This window comes from Moschus berezovskii, chromosome 26 (genome assembly GCF_049115385.1).
Source record: "Moschus berezovskii isolate FMDL1 chromosome 26, NW_MosBer_1.0, whole genome shotgun sequence".
In the NCBI taxonomy this organism is placed as follows: Eukaryota; Metazoa; Chordata; class Mammalia; order Artiodactyla; family Moschidae; genus Moschus; species Moschus berezovskii.
Window position 1 is genome coordinate 14,003,818 of NC_142485.1, and position 14,748 is coordinate 14,018,565.

Sequence of the window (14,748 nt, forward strand, 5' to 3'; positions counted from 1 at the left end):
TTATTTTTAAAGGAAGGTTTTACTATTTATTTATTTGGCTGAACCATGGGGCATGTGGGATCTTAGTTCTATCACCAAGGATCAAACCTGTGCCCCCTGCATTGGAAACTCAGTGTCCCAACCAATGGGCTGCCAGGGAAGTCCCAATAGGCATTATTATAACGTTTATTTTCTAGATGAGTATATTTAGGTTTAGAGAAATGAAGACATTTTCTCACAGCCTAGCAACCAAAATTCAAACTTAAGCAATCTGACCCCAGAGCCCAGGTTCTTGGACCTGATTGTTATCTATAGGATGAATGTTCAAATCCTGTAGGCTCAGCTTCCTCATTTCTTTCAATTCTAGGTTCATGTTCATTTCTCACATTTTAGAAAGAGAACATCTCAACTCAGAAACACAGAGGACACTGAAGTCCCTGCAGTCTTTGCTCTCAATGCCAGCTCAACCCAGGCCCACCCTGGCCAGCCCTCATGGCAACTCAACTTCTGTACTGTCTCACATCCTGAGTTCAGAGCCAGTGCCTTCTCTGTGCTTCCTGGGGATGCCATCTACCAAATATTTCTTTTTTCTTTGTCATGAATTTGTATTCACACCGACTGTGGCTAAAATTTCACTTCCTGAAGAAATGTCTTTAAGCTTTCTATTGGGTTTTCTGCCTCCAGTTCACACTGTCATGGGGATCCCTTCTTGTCTGTCTATTGAGTTTTCTTGGTGATGTGTATACCCTCTCTGAGTAATGTGATCTTGGAGGTAATGTATCCTGCTCGCCAGCTGCCCAAATTTAATTCAAAAGTCCTTCCTATTTACAGTGGAAGTGTTTTATTTCAATTCCTCCCATAAAATGAACAAAGTTAACAAGATGTGTCAAATAAAATATCTTCTAGAAATGTTTCTGTCTCATGACCCAGTACTTCCTGTCCAAACGCATTCAAAGAATGTAAGCACAGTGTAAAAGTTCATAATAAAGTATGTTTGTGGGGGAGTAGTTGATAGGAATAGGAAAAAGTGGAAGAAAGAAACGGAACAATTGCACTGATTTGTATTAGCTGAGAAAGAAGTTCTTAAGTAGGTTACTTTGTTGTGACTCTGTATGTGTGGCACAGGTTTATGAAGGAATAAAGTAAAGGTAATGACAGAATGAACATTTCCTGCATACAAAAAGCATCTTAAGTACTTGTTTCAGAACTGGTCGGTAAGAAAGGCCACTGTTTTTTTTTTTTTTTCTAATTGAAGTATAGTTGATTTACAATGTTTTGTTAGTTTCAGGTACACAGTAAATTGATTGAATCTATCTATACATATATATACATATTCTTCTTCAGATTCTTTCCCTTATAGGTAATTACAAAATATTGGCTGTATTTCTCTGTGCTATACAGTAGGTCATGTTATTTATCTATTTTATATACAGCAGTGTGTATATGTTAATCTCAAACTCCTAATTTATCCCTCTTCCACTTTCCCCATTGGTAATCTTAAGTTCCTTTTCTAAGCCTGAGGCCAGGTTTTTTTTTTTTTTTAATAGTTTACTAAATACATATCAATCACTGGGCAATGGATGAAGGTCAACCCTTATTTGGAAGGGGGATTATGCTCAAAAAGACAATCAGATGTCTTTATCTTCTTTTTAACAATGCATAAACGGAGAAAATCCACAGGGGGTGGATAACAAAGCAGAGACATTTTACAGTGATTTGTTGTATATGGTTCATTCTTTTGCCTTTTTTATGCTCAGCTCCACTTAGGAGGTGGTACTTGAGTTCAGGTCCTCTTATCATGAGGCCCGAATGGAACAGTTTTAGCCTTGTAGAAATTTTTAAAAATGCCTTCACTAAGACACGTGAGTATTAAGCTATCTCTATTTTCTTTTTTAATTAAACTCACGGGAAACTTCAATTATGAGCCACTTCAGTCTCTCTCGTTAAAGACTGTTATTCACTGGTCTTCTTACTGGGTCTCATCGGGGGAAGAGTTTTTACTGGGGCATGGGGGGAAGGCTGTGGCTAAGCTGCTAATGTTACCATGTGTGTCCAAATCTACATTCTTATTACTCCTGCGGGTTGCAATATTATATCTGCATCTTCTATGCAGTATACATAAAGGCAACTCTGAATTAATCAATTGTTTGGTATGCAGAGAGGCAGTTATTGGGAATTTCTAGGAGAAATCTTTATGTAAAAAGGGATACCTACTATATACTATAAATGGAGTGGGAATGGGTTTTTAATATTAAAACTCCTTGGGAGAATTAGCAAGCAGCAGGAAACTTCACGACGACTTAATGCACTGTGCTAGTATATTATCTTGCTGATGCCAGTTTTATTTTTTTGTGATACTACAAATTTTACGATACTACAATCAGGCAATTATGTAGTGCAGTGGGCCCTGAAACATGAACTTATCCAACAAAAAGTTGAAGAATGAGTCCTGTGTGAGTCCTGACTCTTTGCCCAAAGGAAGGATGTGTGGATTTTGTTTTAATAAAGGGACATCCATCTGTTATAATCCCATATACAAAGCAGACATTTGGTAAACCACCAGCAGAAACTAAGAGTTGTTTCAGATGCACTCAGCCAACTCTGGAATGAACATGTTCTGATTCAGTGCCCTAGAAAATACAGGGAAGGAACCCAGGTAATTACTGTAATGGATAACAATGAGGTTTAGAATGATCCAAGGGAAAATGCTTACCGAGGCAACCTTTCCTTTGATGTGATTAGAGGTTCACCTTTTCAGGTGCTCCTTTTAGGTCATGTAAGCAGATAACTCAACAGAAAATGTGGTTAGATTGGAGTTGCAGCTTGGGGATGTTTATTTGAACCTGCTATTGTATGGGATGTCTTTATCCTTGATGAGGTTTCCAAACTGTCAACTCCCAACTTTTCTTATCAGCGTACTCATCAGAAATGAAAACAAAGCACCATGTAACTGCTCTTTCTGTTTCTGAACTGTCAGTGTTGAACTGACCTATCTCACATCCTGACAAGAAGGACGGATCAGCCATCAGGTAGCTCAGCTGTGAAGCTTTTCTTTCAGGTCCCTGTGGCATTTCTCTGGGTTCATCATCACTGCCCATCTGGGCACTAATCCTGTCTGAAGCGAATTCACTTAAACTTCTGAAGGCAAAGCCTTTAGTTTTCTATCTACTGGAATAAAAAGTGTAGGCAACAGGTTCCCCTTACTTCTCAGATTCAAACTAAACACCCCACAATGTTCACCCTACTGTTCCTGCCAATGAGGAATGTACATGTCATTTATATGTACATATCAGTGATCCTCCAAGCACAGAAGCAGCTAAGTTCACTAAGTGGGAAGGACAGCAGTTAGGAAGCTACCTGAGTCTGAGGTTAAAGCTTAGAAAACATGGATCCACAAGTTCCCATCTCTCGACAGGCATTCTACATAATTATCTTCCTGGAAAAGAACAGTTCCAACATAAAGGCGCTGGATGTTTAGTTTATGCTTGCAATTTGGAACCTCGCACTCACTGCTATTGGCATCAATTGCCTAACCTCACCAGTCTTGGGGCATTTATTTCCTTGTTGGGACCATTTCGGTGTGGCCATCTGTGCTAGCATAACACTCAGGTCCTGTGCTTCGGTCACAACTGACCAAGCAACAATCATACCCCAATATTAAAGCGATCGTTCAGAGCTGGCAGCTCCATCTCTAGGAGAAATGCAGCCCTCAGGGACAGCAAAGGAAATCCAGATGCTTTGTTGAGAGCTAAGTAAAAATTAAAAAATTGTAGGTCATCCAAGAGGCAAGCAAAGTCACTGTGAAACTTCCAAGAGAAGTTGGGGAATTGAGGACTTGCTTCAGGGTTGTGTCTGGCATAAAGGGAAAAAAAAAAAAAATCAAATGAAGGAAATTCCCCAATTGGAACATGACCCAGATCTTTCACAAAGTGACTGCTCCATAAAGCTGTTGCCAAATGCTATTTTAATCAAACCCAGCCTTCATTGGATCTCCATCCCGAGAGCACAGCTAGTTTCACCAACACTTCAGCAGAGTACCCACCAGAAGCACAGAATAATGTTGGCACCATCTAACTAGACTGCTGTTCACTGATTCCTGCAGACACAGTCAAATGCGGTTCATCTTTGCTGACGTGGGACCCACTCTGTGTCTTAAAGGGCAGACTGTATCCCAGTGTTGGGCCATTAGAAACACACTCCTCTCCCACTGATGTATAAATACATCTCATTCACATCTATGATTTCACAGGCTTCAATTTTTCCATCAAAAAGCTTAGTCATTGTAACCATCAAGAGTCTCTGATCATGTTTGACAGACATCTTAATATGCACACGACAGAGGCAAAGAATGCTAGACAAACCCATTCTTAAGTAGAAAAGGGAACAGGGGAATGAAGAGGTTGAACAGAAAGAAAAGGCTTACACAGCGTTTTAAACTCATGAGGGGATTTAACAGAGCTGTCAACCTCCAATGCTGAATATATTCTAAAGCTCACTGTTCTGCTCATTTCATTTCCACTCCTGGAAAATGGAAACAGAATACTCACTCAATTGCACATGTGAGACAGAAACCCACACATGGCGAAGGTTCATAGGAGGGTTTCATTCAGTACCAAAGTAACTGGCTGAACCTTGGCTTGATTGGCTTTAAGGAAGGAGCTAGGCTTTGGAACTTCACAAGCACATATGCATCTGGGATGGTTAATTTCATGTGTCAACCTGACCAGGCCATCCGGTACCGAAATATTTGGTCAAACATTAGTCTGTGACGGTGTTTCAGATGAGACCAACATTGCAATAGGCAGGCTGAAAAAAGCAAATTGCCCTCCATACTGTGGGTGGGCCACATCTAATCATTTGAATGCCTGATCCTTCCCAGGTATGAGAGACTCCTTCTGCCTGACAGTTTCTGAACTGGGACACTGGTTCTACAGACTCTGGGTTTGCCAGCTTCTAAAATAATATGAGCTAATTTCTTATAATGAATATCTTTATATATGTATGTGTATATCCTATATCTTATATATATATATCCTATTGGTTCTGTTTCTCTGGAGAACCCTGATGAATACAATATCTAAGATTTTAAAACTGGGATCTGGACTGGTCAGTATCCTGTTACTCAACTAACAACATAAGTACAAATAAATAATATTCACATATTTGATAATTTTTTTCTCACATTTGGAGCTAACCATTGTCTGTGTTCAATCAGTAACTCTAAATTTCAGTCAACTAAGGTTAGAGCTTGACATTCATAGAATTTTCCCTAAGCTCAAGTCCAACTGGCGGTTGTTAGATGCCGCTAGTGGTAAAGAACCCGCCTGCCAATGCAGGAGAGATAAGACGCACAGGTCTGATCCCTGGGTTGGGAAGATCCCCTGGAGGGAGGGATGGAACCCTCTCCAGTACTCTTGCCTGGAGAATCCCCTGGACAGGATTCTAGGACAGGAGCCTGGCGGGCTGCCATCCATGGGATCCCAAGGACACCACTGAAGCAACTGAGCAGGCAGGCAGGCAGGGAAGGTTATTACTATGTACTATAATACTTCAATCAGTATTGTCTTATTTCTATTTTTTATTTCTAATATTTCAAAAGTATCTAATTATCATCTAAACTATAACCAGCAGCCACACAGTTATCCTGTCAAGGGCTTTTTAGAAGATAAATGAGATTATTATCTTAACTATGGTCCTAATCAATGTTAAGAAACATGTCAAGAAATAGTTACAACTTAAAGGTATATTTCAGGTATATCTGGTGGTGGTCAAGGGTAGCCAGAAACACATTTCCTTAAACCTCTTGCTACTGAGTTTGTGTTGTCTCCTTATATTTGAAAAGAATGGAATAGACATTTCATCAATAAACACAGATGAATAACCAGTTAACAAATGAAAATCTGCTCAATATTATTAGCCATGATGGAAGTGCAAGTTACAATAAAAAAATCTACATACTCATTCAGTTCAGTTCAGTTCAGTCGCTCAGTCGTGACCGACTCTTTGTGACCCCATGAATCACAGCACGCCAGGCCTCCCTGTCCATCACCAACTCCCGGAGTTCACTCAAACTCATGCCCATCGAGTCGGTGATGCCATCCAGCCATCTCATTCTCTGTCCTCCCCTTCTCCTCCCGCCCCCAACCTTTCCTAGCATCAGAGTCTTTTCCAGTGAGTCAACTCATCAGAATGACTTAATTTAAAATGACCACTAGGAAGTGCTGGCAAAGATCTGGAACAACCAGCACACTTACACCCTAGTGGTAAACATTTAGATGATTACAGTTATTTCAGAACGTTTCTTATACCATTAAATACCTGATTATGATATGGACCACTAATCCCATTTCTAGGTATTTACCCAAAAGAAATGAAAATATATGTCCACACAAGGTCTGTACACAAGGGTTCATAGCAGTTTTGTTCATAGGAGCCCCCAAATGGAAACAACCCTATGCCTATCACCTGGAGAAAGGAAAAACACATTGCGGTAGATCCATAAAATGGAACACTACTTAACAAAAATAAAAAATTAATTACTGATAGGTGCAACGGAATGAAGGAATGTCGAACGCGTTATGACAACTGAAAGACAACAGAAAAGTGGTGGTTGGGGGTAGGGGAAAGAAATGACTGCCAAAGAGTGCAAGCAAACTTTGAGGATGCACGGAAATGTTGTCTATCTTGATTTACTAGAGAGCAAGGCCCTTCCACTACTGAGACTGGTAGGCGAAAAGTGAAAGTGTTAGTCGCTTAGTCTTCTCTGAATCTTTGCCATCCCATGGACCGCAGCCTGCCAGGCTCCTCTGTCCATGGGATTCTCCAGGCAAGAATACTATAGGGAGGAGTCATTCCCTTCCCCAGGGGATCTTCCTGACCCAGGGACTGAACCTAGGTCTTCTGCATTGTTAGCAGATTCTTTACCATCTCAGCCACCAGGGAAGCCCCAAGACTTGGTTCTTTTTAATTACCGACCTTTGTATTGTATCCGACATATGCAGATTACTCAGTACTCGAACTGAGCAAGTAAAGGAATTATGGGGCTATGAGGTAGCGCTTGTTTCAATGTACTGATCATCTTAACTAATGCATTAGCCATTTCAACTTATTTTGAAAATATAACTGTTTGTAGAGGCTTGCTTTCAAGCATAGCTAGGCATATTGACACAGAAAAATAAATACAACTTAGATGCCTCCTTCATACTATAATCTTCCTAAATAAAAAGTGACACATATTCCTGAAAAGATGACAAATTATTGAACTACATTATTTTTTGCTGGATATCATCCTAGAAGGCAACCTAGTTCTAAAGAATAGGTGCGCCTCGAATCTCCTGTTTTTGAAGGATCTAAGAAAAATCAATATGCCCTTTAGTACATCTGAGTGGGCAAGCGGAGAAGGGATTGCTATTTATCGAGCACCTATTCTGTGCCATGAAATATTCAAAATATATTCTTTTAATACTGGGCCCAGAAGATAACCAAAATAGGCACTTTTTGGGTACTTTTGGTACAATTCAGAGAAGTTAAGCAGTTGAGTGACTTCCCCTAGATCACAAAGCTAGTAAGGGACACCACCAAATTAAAACTCACATCTGTGTGGTTCTATTTAATCCTCCCATGGCTTCATACCCAGGCAGACAGTCACTTGAAGAAGTTACAACATAATCTCAGGAATAACGCAAAGGCTTGGAAGTTCTGAAACGGGCACTCTATTTTGGGCTATGCCAGACCAATCTGAGACAAACCCAGCCACCTCCTCAGTGCCATATTTCCCCCATCCGTAAGGTAACAGTCACAACACATGTCCCTTGGTCACACTGCATGGCCCGTGGTCTCTGAGGATTAAGAAATGCTTTAGAGTCTGGTAAAATTCTTGGGAGAAATATAAGGCTATGCTGATCCAGATCAGAATTTCACCAAACCTAAAAACACTGGCCCCTGTAAGAAAAGAACTGCTGAGCCCCAAAGTCTAACACATTTGCCTACATCATTTCTCTCCCAACCATATCTAGTTATGTTCACAGTAAATACACGCATGGGTGGAACTGACAGTGGTAACAATGTTTAAAATGACCTATTTGTCTGATGGAAAGTTATGACCAACCTAGACAGCATACTAAAAAGCAGAGACATTACTTTGCCAATAAAGTCCGTCTAGTCAAGGCTATGGTTTTTCCAGTGGTCATGTATGGATGTGAGAGTTGGACTGTGAAGAAAGCTGATAGCCGAAGAATTAATGCTTTTGAACTGTGGTGCTGGATAAGACTCTTGAGAGTCCCTTGGACTGCAAGGAGATCCAACCAGTCCATTCTAGAGGAGGTCAATCCTGGGTGTTCATTGGAAGGACTGATGCTAAAGCTGAAACTCCAATATTTTGGCCACCTCATGCAACGAGTTGACTCACTGGAAAAGACTCTGATGCTGGGAGGGATTGGGGGCGGGAGGAGAAGGGGACGACAGAGAATGAGATGGCTGGATGGCATCACCAACTCGATGGACATGAGTTTGAGTGAATCCGGGATTTGGTGATGGACAGTGAGGCCTAGTGTGGTGTGATTCATGGGGTCGCAAAGAGTCGGACACGACTGAGCAACTGAACTGAACTTGACACTTTCCACCCATTTTCTTTTTGCTCTGGGGGATTTTGTTTTCTGGGAACTGGTTTCACTGAATCAATGGTCCTGGCATTATCATAGCATCTTTTCCTATGATGGACAGACACAGAAGATGTGCACCGTAAGATCTTACCTAGGATGCAAAGGCCATCTGTGCAGTTCTCAGATTCCTGGCTTACACCTTCGCAGAATTTGCCCCCGTTTCTCGGGGCGGGGGCTGTGCATTCTCGGATCCGCAGATGCTCGCACTCTGGGCTGCAGACCGACCACTCACTCCACACTTCCCAGCTCCCGTCCACTTCAAAGGGAAACAGAAGGAGCCATCGTTAGACTGCATCTGACAGCTGTCAGGAGACTCACCCCAAGGTCAGTGTGGTTCTTAGAGCTGGATTTTAAAGAAATCACCACCACCACAGAAAGAAAATAATATATCCGTTTATCTTCTCTCCATGATTTCTTTCCTAAAGAGACAGGCGAACAACAGCAGTGGTGTAATTCTCTTGCTATTGCAGGATGAGACCAATTACTGAATTTGGGCAAACATGTGAATTACCCGTGCCCTCAGGTTAGCTAATCATGTCATTATCCATTCTTGCCCTGTCTTTTATGCCCAAGTGCATCTTAAATGGACAGATATACTCTGTGCAAGAACCACTGGTAATCACTACTTCCTTGTGGGTTGATAGTTTAGAGCAGAAAGTAGAATAAATGCTCTTTAAGTCCTAAAAGCCCCTCAATAACAAAAAGTTAAACCCATATATATTGATAGTATTAAACTAAAACAGGTCAGCCAAGCCCCAAGCTACCAAGACTTACATAAATAGAATTTCTTGGGTCATGGATTGCTGCTGTATGTAGAAACGAACAAACTGAACTTAATTCCACTAAAAAACAACCCTAGAGATTATGGCAGCTGTTGGAAGCAATTGTTTCACTACCTCCCAGGAATAGGCCAACCATGCTTATGTGGGTTATCGAAGATATTGCCATTTTTAATCTAGACTAGTCAAGGGAAAGTGCGTGCTCAGTCGCTCAGTCCTGTCTGACTCTTTGTGGCCCCACGGACTGCAGTACGCCAGGCTCCTCTGTCCATGAGACTTCCCAGGCAAGAATACTGGAGTGGGTTACCATTTCCTTCTCCAGGGGATCTTTCCGACCCAGGGATCGAACCTGTGTCTTCTGCATTGGCAGGCAGATTCTTTACCACTGAACCACCTGGGAAGCCCAGTGTAGGGTAAAATAAAAATACTAAATTTGAAGCAAAATATCTGAGTCCTTGTCTTGGTTCTGTCAATTTTTTGGCTGAGCCACCCTAAGCACACTCTTAGCCTGACTTTACTAATTCTGTCAACTGGGGAATCATAAAACTCACAACACAGAACTAAAGGACATTGTCTGTGTAAATGTATCTTGCACAGTACCTGCACATAGTAAGCACTCAATAAATGTATACTGAATACAAATTCAAAATGAAACTCCAAGCACAGGCAACTGGCAAAAGCCTCGCCTTAGCTTTGAGTGGCACTAGATTTGCAAATTTAAAGACACAAGCCTCTGGTCCAGTGTCCTTGGACTTAATGTTGGATCATGTGTGTGAGACCCAGGATCCATTTATTTCTCAGTGGGAGGATATGCTTCCCATTCAGAAAGTCATCTTCTGGCTCATCTATTTCTCATTGTATAAATTGGGTTACAGCCAGTAAGATGAGCAAAAGAACTTGTAAAAGCCATATTTGGTAAATGAAGGCTCTATTCAGAAAGGAAGGCAATCATAGCCCAAATGTAAAATAGAAATGGCTGTGATGCAGTCTCTGCCAATTGCATTGTCTTAAATGCAAAGGTAAACCTGATGAGGTTAGTTGAACGGTGACTGATGATAAAAGGTCAAGTATTTGGTACCTGTTCTGTGCTCAAAGGCAACTCACTACACCCTGTTACACAGATGAACACTACACAGTGGGAGAACCCAAGGAGAGAAGGGTATGGCTTAGCCCAATCAAACACTGGTAGTATAAAAATACATAAAAACATTTGGCTTATTGACGTGGAGTTATCTAGGGTAATCTGAGTATGAAGAGGAAAACTATGACCCCCACATAGGGGTATTTCATCCATGTTCCTGCTATTACAATGAGTTCCACGTCAGTACTCTGGACAAAGGCTCCGTTCTAAGAAGTTGGAAGATGCTGACTTTGGGAAGGTAGGTTCTACTGAACGCTTCACACCAGCTCAATCGTAGCGGTGGATCAGAAGGGGGAAGTAAATCTCCGCATATCTCACCAGGGCAGAGAGCAGTGCAGGTTATTTTCTGCACTGACATTCCCTCACAAAAGGCTCCACCATTGAGAGGAGCTGGGTTGGTGCAGGTCCGGGAACGTTTCTGCCATCCTCTCCCACAGGGAACATTGCAGGCTGACCACTCTGTCCAGGAAGACCAGCCTCCATTCACTGAGAGAGAAAAATGGGGAGGGGAGAAGACAAAAAAAAAAAAAAGAAAGGAAAGAGGTTTTTACTGATTGCCTACTATGTGCAAGCCACTTGGCAGGTGTTGTGAGTTGGGCATCCAGGGACCAAGAGACGGGCGGGGACCCTCACCAGCCGCCCCACTGTGAGGCAACCGTGGGGCTGATCTAGTCTCCACCTCCTGGTCTACTCTTCTGTAGACCATAGGAGGGACACAGAGAATTCGCTTTGCAAGGAGATGATGAACCAGAGGAAGAACTCACCAACATATCTCTACAGCACTTGAAATTCCAGAGCAGAAGAAGAAAATACCAGCATCTGAATTTCTATTAACTTTCAGTGCTTCAAACGTCAATCCCAGGGCTCTTCTATTGTGGAAGGGAGTGCTTACTTCAATAGCTGGGAATTTCACTTATCCATTACCTGAGCTATTCAGCAAACAGTCATGTTTGTTTTTGGTGGATTTCATATGCCAGAAGAGGAACTGCGAATACCAAGTCTGGGGAGGATGGGGTGGATGTTGGGTTTGGGAAGAGTGGGAAGCGGAAGTGGCCCACCTCGATTCTTTTCAAATGTAAACACAATGGAGGCAAAGAAATGCCTTTTAAAATTCTTTTGAAAATAGATTGAAAATGTCACTCACTGTCCCCTGGAAGTCTAATCTTGGATGAAAGAGCAAATACATTCACGGCTATAGGCGTCAGCTATCGATGGGCTGAAGCAGGAGATGGCGCTGTAATGGAAACCCGGCGGAGTCCCTTCAGTGCTAGACACAGAAAGTCCTAAGGAAATGCACCTCCCTCTACCCCTCTGCTTTCTATCCTCTCTATCCACTCTGGGCCTTTGGGCTGGTCTTACCATAAACCACCACTGTGGCCGACAGGCTCCTCCTCTTGGCTACGATGTTGGCCGCCATGCAAGTGTAATTCCCGGAGTCCGAGAGCCGTGCCTGCCGGATGATGAGGTTGTGGTCAGCCCTGGTGTCGATGTGCTCATCTTGTTCAGAGTCTATAGGCTCCTCATTTTTCAGCCATTCCACCTATCAGAAGTCAGGAATGTTTACAAGTCATTAAACACACACACACACACAAACTTTTCTGGAACCGAACATGAGTGGTTAGAGCATATGGGAGAGATGTACATAATACACAAGATGGCAACACGAATGGTATCTTTTTAATCTTTATTCCATATACCATCCTTTTCATTCATTTGGTATATTCAGGACATGAATACTCCAGCTAATAAACTGGAGGTGGGAAAAGAATATAAGCATCCTATTGACTTTGACCTATTTTCTAAAAATGCAATAGAAGAGAGAAAAGACTAATTAGGTCATGTCATTATATTTCACCGTGTTACAAACTCTGATGATGATGATGATGATACTCCAATAACTGGCCCCAAATGGAGATCAGAAAAAGCAACACATATAGGTGGAGCTTGGGCTCTGTGCAGAGAGGGTGTTATGTTGTCAGACAAGGTTTGATGCTGATATTGTTTGCATTTAAGCAACAACAACATAAAACTGGGTAATTAGAAACACAGAAATGAAACTCAGATCTCAGTGTTCCCTGGTTTCAGGGATACGTTTATTTGGTGATCATTTATGTTACTCCTTTAGTGATTCAGCAGATGTTTAGGTCAGATCAGATACCTGACACATTTAAGACCCAGCCTCCCTTCCAAAGAACCTCACTTTTCACGTTCTCTGAGTATAGACTAGCCCGTCTCTGGTTTGTTTCCTCTAGCTTTCTCCTAAAGAATCTATTTCTCTCTTTCCAGTTCCACCTTAAACCTATTCTTGGCTCAAAGTACTCTTTCCCTGGACACCTGAGGAAGCCACAGATGGGACCTTCTGCTCCCTGGATCTTCATCCTCCTGGAAGCTGGGGCACACTGTCCCTACATCCCCTAATTCAGCAAGTAGACCAGGCTTCCCCGATCCAGCCACCTGCCTTCCCCATGCTGTCGTCTGCTTCCACATCTCGACAACATCTCCACTCTCTGTGCCATCTTGGTAGCACCGTACACAGCTCCTGTTTGACAGGAACCATTTAGCCCTAGTTATCATTTTGTGTTATACAGAGGAATTCAACAGACACATCAAAACTGTAATTTAACCAAGAAAGCAGTCACTACACCAAAAAGACCTCACATGTAAGTACGTGCATCCGGGTTCTTTTCACGTACCCTGCCCACCGCTAACATAGATAATTGAAAGTTGGCTTTAGAAGATGTCTCATTTCATCTTTAAATGTAAACAATTATAAGTTATCACTAATAATCAAGTGACACCTGTTAGCAATTTGGTTTAATAAATATTTTTGGCTCCCATTAAAAGGGGTTTATTTACCAGAAGACAACCTATCCTGATACTTTAATATTTATCCCAAGAACCATCCCAAGAATGACAGTATAGAATACCAAAAGTCATCAGTCAATCCAAAATCAATCCTAGATAAGGCAGATTTTTAGAAAAGAAAATGATGCCAAAATAGCCAAAAGAGATCTGAGAACTGCTTTAAAACATGTACAAGAGCTGAAAAAGCAACATGGTACAGGACCATGAAGTAAGGAGGCAAGTTTACTTCAACCGCAACAGCTCCTCAAGGCATCACCATGTGCCAGCCTTGGGTATAAGAACTAATGGTGTCCAAAAGCAGAGTACAAAAGCACTGCTCTGTTTAATGAAGCAGGGCAGTGGAGCCAATTTTAAAATAATCAGACCACCAGTCCATTACAAAGTATCCTCCACTCCCCAGTAACACTGCCTATTTTCCAGCCATTCATTCATTCAACTGATAAATATTCCAACATTTACTGAATGTCAGAGGTCATCCTGAGAGTTGAATAAAGCGAGATAAAACCAGCATAACCTCTTCTTCCATGGACCTTACATTTAATGGTTAAGATGGAAACAAGTAAATCTAGGGACTTCCCTGGTGGTCCAGTGGCTAAAACTCTGTGCTCCCAATACAGGGGGCCTGGGTTCAATCCCTGCTCAGGAAACTAGATCCCACATGATGCAGCTAAAAAGATCCCGCAGGCTGCAACTAAGACCCAGAACATCCAAATAAATAAATTTACAAGAAAAGAAGTAAATCTGCATTGCCACCAGAAAGTAAGAGTTGTTGGCAATATCTGTGATAAAATGTTTATTTATGTTAAGCCAACTGGATTGGGTTTTTTAAACCACCATATGATTCATGGGGTCGCAAAGAGTCAGACACGACTGAGCAACTGAACTGAACTGAACTGACTGCTGGGCCCCTGAAGAGAACAAACCAGCCCGCTTAAAGTGGGTCTGGGGACTCTGGTTCCACTCCACTCTTCTCTTGGTCCAGAAATTCTGAGTGCAAACTGTTTGGTTTTCTGATTGCTAATTTCCTACCCTTTCCATTTCTAGCGCCTACAAAGCCATTCCCTCCTGTCTCCACCTTAAGTCATCTTCTTTTTCCATCCTTCCCCCCAGCAAACAGCTAGTCAGGAAGTTGGGAAAGTCTGGCCACGGTCAGTAAGTAAATCATTTCTAGTGAGGAAATGACCCTGGGGGCAGTGGCCCTCGAAACAGAAACCAAGGTAGGCCTAGCACCTGGAAATCAAAGAAAGCTTTCCAAAGCAAATCTTGGCCCAGAGGAAATTAAAGCCACAATCATTAAGCAGAGGTCTGGCTCCAAATTAAAAAC

The 14,748-nt window shown here is 42.0% G+C and overlaps 1 protein-coding gene across 1 annotated transcript in view; it reads right to left on the reverse strand.

Moving 5' to 3' along the window:
• Window positions 1-14,748, reverse strand: part of UNC5D (unc-5 netrin receptor D) — a 642,973-nt gene that overhangs the window by 110,613 nt on the left and 517,612 nt on the right. Inside the window, exons 5-7 of the mRNA XM_055416581.2 lie at window positions 11,919-12,099; window positions 10,878-11,045; window positions 8,731-8,895 (exon numbers count right to left, since the gene is read on the reverse strand). Of these exons, the coding sequence (XP_055272556.2) occupies window positions 8,731-8,895; window positions 10,878-11,045; window positions 11,919-12,099 (514 nt within the window). The remainder of the gene's footprint in view (window positions 1-8,730; window positions 8,896-10,877; window positions 11,046-11,918; window positions 12,100-14,748) is intronic.